Source organism: Cyprinodon variegatus, unplaced genomic scaffold, assembly GCF_000732505.1.
Source record: "Cyprinodon variegatus isolate N-32 unplaced genomic scaffold, C_variegatus-1.0 Scaffold438, whole genome shotgun sequence".
Lineage (NCBI taxonomy): Eukaryota > Metazoa > Chordata > Actinopteri > Cyprinodontiformes > Cyprinodontidae > Cyprinodon > Cyprinodon variegatus.
In genome coordinates, this window is record NW_015150891.1 from 262,279 (window position 1) to 268,693 (window position 6,415).

At 39.8% G+C, this 6,415-nt stretch overlaps 1 protein-coding gene across 1 annotated transcript in view; it reads left to right on the forward strand.

Moving 5' to 3' along the window:
* The first annotated feature begins 411 nt into the window (after positions 1–411).
* The window catches only part of kpna6 (karyopherin alpha 6 (importin alpha 7)), an 18,679-nt gene continuing 12,675 nt past the window's right edge, over positions 412–6,415 (forward strand). Inside the window, exons 1-8 of the mRNA XM_015388837.1 lie at positions 412–530; positions 3,842–3,975; positions 4,077–4,169; positions 4,302–4,401; positions 5,316–5,410; positions 5,524–5,655; positions 5,768–5,856; positions 5,955–6,054. Of these exons, the coding sequence (XP_015244323.1) occupies positions 527–530; positions 3,842–3,975; positions 4,077–4,169; positions 4,302–4,401; positions 5,316–5,410; positions 5,524–5,655; positions 5,768–5,856; positions 5,955–6,054 (747 nt within the window). The 5' untranslated portion in view covers positions 412–526. The remainder of the gene's footprint in view (positions 531–3,841; positions 3,976–4,076; positions 4,170–4,301; positions 4,402–5,315; positions 5,411–5,523; positions 5,656–5,767; positions 5,857–5,954; positions 6,055–6,415) is intronic.

Genomic DNA, 6,415 nt, shown 5'->3' on the forward strand with positions numbered 1-6,415 from the left:
ATGATTTTCCTGGTTCTTAAAAAATCTGATGTTGATGAGAGAGATATTCGAGATTAAAAAAGAACCATGTCTCAAAAATTTGTAGTATTTAACACACCTGAATAAGAACAGAATAAAAAATATTTTGGAGAAATTGCTGCATTTCTTGACTATTTTCGGTTCCATCCATCCATTCATCCATCCATCTATCTAAGGCTCTTGTTTCACTGTATGGAAACATTTCTTTTTCTTTTTTGCCAGTTGGTTTTTAAACTTTTTGTTAGCTAATAAGTTGCGCCAAAAAAACTCATGAGCTCATAAGTAAAAAATAACAGCGTGCTTATCACTGAGGGATAGGCTGTAATATTTGTTGTACTGGGGAGCCCCCTGGTGGCAGGAAGTCGCTCCTGCGCTCTTAGTTGACGTTTCCGTCTCCGGCAGCCATATTGCTTACTGGAGCAAATTCTGGAAAGCTAGCAGTAGGGGAAAGAATTTGAACTTTATATACATCTTCACGGCCTTCTGTACTCAAAATATAAATACCACAATGGGTAAGTCGTTTTTATAACTAAAAGTGTAAATGTATTTCAAGTATATTTGCTGTAGTTGGAAGTAGTAACAAGAAAACTGCTCTGTGACTTTTGTGTAGCTACTCGGCTAGCGTGTTAGCCTAATGGTGTAGCTTATACACGCAGTTGGAAAATTGTTTTGCCCGTTTCATAATGGGCTTTCATCAAAAGCAATTAATGTATTCAATCCAGTGACACTCTTGAATTGGCTAACATATGCATGTTAAGTTGCAAACGTTTTATTTTACCAACGATGTATCAGTGCTAACGAGAGGAGCTAACTTGGAAAACTTGGCTAGGTGCTAGTAACGTTAGCAACGCACTTTGCTATTATAAAGACCCACGTAGTTTTTAATCTCTCCTTATAGTTATTCGTTAAGATACCTCCTTATTGTTGCGACTTAATTCGTTTCGTTTGGTCGTGTCTCTATGTATCTCCCTTGCTGTGTTTTTTATATATAGATTGGCTCAGATAGCCACGTTATTAAGCTATTAATATTTTTTTCTAGTTTTGTCTGTTATCCACAGCATGACGACGATGTTTAATCAGGGATTGCGCCCAATTTAGTTCACAGGAATTAATAAAAGCCTCAATGTATCTGAGCGTAGTGTCAAAAACAGTTTAACTGTTAAGTCAATTAGAGAATTATGATAGCATGCTAGGCTAGGCTAAGTCCGTTAGCTCTGTCATTTAGCCCCATTCCTGAGACCCGTACAGTTACACAACATTGAGGGTGGTGTTAAAAAAAAAAAACCTTGTTATTCGTTTTGGCTGTTAGTTTATTCCAGACCTATAATGTTAAACGAACACAGATTACTCTATGTTCAATAAACTGCTAGCCATATCTTTTCTATTGACAATTTTGATATTTTAAATGGTTACACGTCGGAATGTATCCCTAGCAGGGAGTCAGGTGTCTTATGTGTTAAGCTTGTTTATGCACAATTTCTGCTTAGGGTTACTATTTGTACTGATGCTGTTTATTGTATTTCAATATGATCTGAATTTAAAGTGACCTAAAAATAAGCTGCTGCGGGAAACCGGTTGATGCCACTAATATTTCACATCGAACCTAAAAAGCATGCTGCAGTTTTCCCTCTTAAAAAAAGGAAAAATAAATTGCATTTAGTTTATATTTCTGTAAATGTATGCTTAAATGTGTCTCCAGACTATGTTTCTCTTTAATTCTGTATTTGTGTATTATTTATGAATCTTTTATCTCTGTAGTCCTGTTCTCCTTTCATCCATCTCTCTGTTTTTAGTTATCCAGCTTCATATAAAAAGCATTACCAGTTGACCCAAATGCCAAAAATCCAATGGGAACCTTTATAGTTATTTTAAGACAGATTTGTATAAATTGCTTTCAAGAAATTTGATTCTGGAAATAAGTCTATAAAGGTTAAATCAAAATAAAATATGGGGTCTGGTCGCGAACCAGTTTTGCTGCTATGCTTCTGCACCGTTGGTCTGGAATTTCTAGGGACTTAAGATATCACAGTCACAGAGATGAATCTAGAGTTGCTAGACATCAAAGAAGAACACATTCTGCTAAGGGAGTTGGCAAAAAGACAGATTAACCTTTCGTCGTAGTTGTCCGTTGTAGTTGATCCTTGGTTTTTAAAAATGGCGTGCCCCGGCACCGTATCGATAAGGAAGACCACACAGACAGCTGGAAAGGCATACCAAGGACCAAGCACCGCTGCTTTTTGTCTGCACACTTCTGCTTGAGGTTTTCGCGGGTTTGCGACCATCCAAAGCATAGTCAGGATTTTTTTGAGCTGCAAGACGACTGTTGCAGAACCCCTGCATGGGGGGCGTGGTCGCACACAGAGACGGATTTGATGGTGGTAGAGGCTCTGAGTCAGATGCATAAATTTGTCTTAAGTCTATGAAAGGGGGGTCGTTAAAGGGAATTGTTGGCCTGGCTGAATAGGCGAGGTCTGCTCTCCTGTACAGAGATTGGGGCTGCGATAAGGGGAAGGGGTTGACTCAATTGCTGCATTGTAGGTTTTTGAAAGCTGAAATCTCAGTTCACCTCCTCTGTTTAAGGTTGTTTTTTCTTAACATAGCAGGCTTCCCTCACATCCCCTCTCAAACCAACTATTTTCTTTATCCAAAATGTGAACATTCTGACACTTCAATTGAAAAAGCTTCCTGGATGGGAAGTGAAACGTCTTCAAACTTGGAAACAAAGTCCAGTGGATTGTTTCTAACTTTCTTTTTCTGGAGTGACTATGACCTGGATGACTGAGAATCTTTACCAACTCACCAAAAATATTGTCACACCCTGCACAGCAAACAGATATGCATCACCCAAACGGAAGGCCTGCTTTTCTGTCGCAGTGTGGGGATCTCTAAATTCCTTTCAGCTATTTTGATTATTCTTTTCTCATTTTCTTGTTGTTGTTAAAAATTCTCCAAGTATCAACACATTTACACAAGCTTTAAATGTGTAAAATGAGTCAAAGTTTCAGCTGGTCATATGAGTAAACGCTGGTCTAGTCAACATCCTAAAGTTTTCCACCCTACTGTTTGGAGCACTCTACAGCGTCACACTGTCAGTGGGGATGAGGGAATTTCCAGCGCAGACACGCTAGGCTATTTTTGTTCCACCTTGCTCAAACGGCTAACAGGCTTAGCAGTTATCAGAAATATAGCAATCCAACTCTAAGAAAAATTAGAGCACCCAGCTGCATGTGTTTGTCTATCCATGCGTTGTGACCATCTGTTGTATACATCCAACCCTTTTTAAACCAGGTTATACAAAATGTGGTCTCAATTTCAAGCGCTTATTGGAGGGTTTTCCCTTCAAAGCCCCCTGCTGGTATTTATGGGGGCTTTTTGGCACAGGCCCTTGGCAGCGTCCTGCAGTGGTTTATTTTCTGTGTGCCTCACCCAGGGTGACACAGATATGCCCTCTGTCCTGTACAGGTGTACAATAGCCGATTGTGGTCATTTTGTTGTGCATAGGCACCAATTTAGTCAAATTAAACCTTCAGATATGTTTAATTAATCTCACTTTGCTGACTGTCTACCTGTGTTTTTTTTTTTTGTTTTTTTTTAAATAAGCTATTTTAAAGAGGGCTTCCACTGGGTTCTGTGTGTGCCGTTTCTTCCGTCACAACCTAATATTAGAGATGTGAAGGAGAGATGAATGCTAACCTGTCACATGTTTGCTCGTGTTTTCTTACACACGGTGTTCTCATTGAGCTCACCTCCGATGTGGAATCAGTTTGTGTTTGTTCCCGGCTCATGTCATAATCACATGTCCGTGTTTTCTGTGGGCCATCAGAACCATCAGCCAGTCCGGCCAAGGACAACTACAGGATGAACCGCTACAAGAACAAAGCACTGAACCCAGACGAGATGAGGCGCAGGAGAGAAGAGGAAGGCATCCAACTCAGGAAACAAAAACGAGAACAGCAGGTGCGTTGGCTTTTACAGATTCTTTGTTTTAATCCAGTTTTAAAGAAAGACGTTAAAGTCTTGTTGTGTTCTGACCATTGGGACTCTGTGGTTGTTTGCAGCTTTTCAAGAGAAGAAATGTGGACGTTCTGAATGAAGAGGAGGTCATGTTTGAGAGTCCGCTGGTGGACTCATACCTCAACTCTCCAGCAACAGTGAGTTTTTACTTATGGTTTAGTTTGATTCTTTCAAAGGCTGCTTTATTGTTTCCTGTTGATTAAAACATATATTTGTATATGAGCAGAGGGTAGCAGCTACTCAGAATCCTTGTACTTGTTTTCATTTAGGAAGGAGTTATTACCAGAGATATGGTGGAGATGCTTTTTTCAGACGACCCAGAACTTCAGCTCGCCACAACACAAAAGTTCAGAAAACTACTTTCCAAAGGTACAAAGTGAAGTCTTCGTGGGGCCAAATGTTTTAATACCAGCAGAAATATTTAGTTCTCCTTTGCTTGTTCTTTTTAAAAAAAATAATTTCTTCATTTAAAAGAAAATTTTTTTGCATTTTACAGACATATAAAATGCATTTCAATGACAATTTGAGATTTATTTACCTATTAATTTAAGCGAAGTTCTGTAAAAAAAAAAAAGTTATAAGCACTTAATCTTACCTGAGGTATGTATCTCTTAGCCTCCTTATTCAGACTAGCCCCCCAGGCAAAGCGGACGCCTTCCCTCTGAGAAATCCTGTCTTAAAATCTGTGGGGTTTTTTTTTCATTATCTTATGCAGGCTAGTTAGTTATACGTCAGCCTGTACACCTCAATTTGGCCAATCATATATCAACGGTCATCTATCAATCTAATCTTTTTGGTCATAGCGTCTTGATTCATAAGTTGCAGCTAATATACGCAACGGAGTTCCATCCCAGTGTTCACAGGGATGGACATCTGTGTCTTCAGCAGGCGTAGAGCTAACAGAACAGGCAGCGCTGTGAGGCAAGGACTCAAACATGTACGGCTGTAAGCCTTCTACACCAAACCAAGCTTCTGCCACCCTGGCGTCCTCTTCCACAACATCTTTGTCCCCAATTAAGTGCTACTTGGTTCAAATGTAATTTCCCATTGGGAACCTACTAGCAATAAGTTGCTAGTAAGAAACCGGCTACAATCAAACTTGCTTGCGAACCTTCCGCAACAACAAACCCGCCCTCTTGATAAACAACCAATCACATTCACTTTATTCACTCATATAAAGTCGGGCACCACTCTGGAGAATTCAGAAATGAAACGGTTGGAGTGGCCATTTCCCTACGACTTTAATTTGCATCGTAACTAAAGCACCATTTTTTTCTTTTCAGAGCCCAATCCTCCAATTGATGAAGTTATAAACACATCTGGTGTGGTGGAAAGGTTTGTAGAGTTTCTGCAGAAGAGCACCAACTGCACACTACAGGTGAGTTCATAAAACTGATAGGATAATAGTTTGTTTGTTTTTAAAGACCACATCAGCAAGGATTCACCTCCTTCTCTCCATTTAGTTGTTTTTCTTTTCTGTTGCCGCTGCAGTTCGAAGCCGCGTGGGCCCTGACCAACATCGCGTCAGGGACGTCCCTCCAGACGAAGACGGTGATCGAGGCTGGAGCCGTGCCCATCTTTATCGAACTGCTTAACTCAGACTTTGAGGATGTCCAAGAACAAGTAAAACATCTTTTTCATCTGAAACTATCCGGCAGGATGTTATGGTGTTGATGTGCAGCAAACAGATTCATATTCTGCTCAGTAATAACCTGCCTTATATGTGTGACTGCAGGCCGTTTGGGCTCTGGGTAATATAGCCGGGGACAGTGCAGTATGCAGGGACTATGTGCTGAACTGTAACATCCTCCCTCCGCTGCTGCTGTAAGTTCATTCGTTACTGATCAGACAGGTTTCTGCCTCCGATGTCTCTCCTGATGTTATCTCTTGTTTTGTTTAACTGCTTGTTTCATTTTTTTTAGGCTTTTGACCAAATCTACCAGACTCACAATGACTAGGAATGCAGTATGGGCTCTGTCTAATCTCTGTAGAGGCAAAAATCCTCCACCTGCTTTTGAAAAGGTAACTTTTATCTTCCTGCTGGAGTTGGGGACAAGAATTTGATTTTAAGCATTTTCCATGTTTGTCTAATTAGGAAAGAAAAAGGCGCTAGTAAAACAAAGCTTCCTGTTCTTGTTTGATGGCAGAAGACTAAGGATCTTTATACAGAAATTTATTTTTGGATGAAGCCATTTAAAAGTTTTATTATAACATAGCTTTCATTTTTCTCCCACAAATCAACTCTTGGTGAGGTAAATAACAGATAAAATCTAAAGGCGGCCTTTTTGCTGCTTTTTTTTCAGTTTATTTATATAGCACCAATTCACAACATGCATCATCTCAAGGCACACCATGTAGTCAAACTGATTCAAAGTTTTCTATC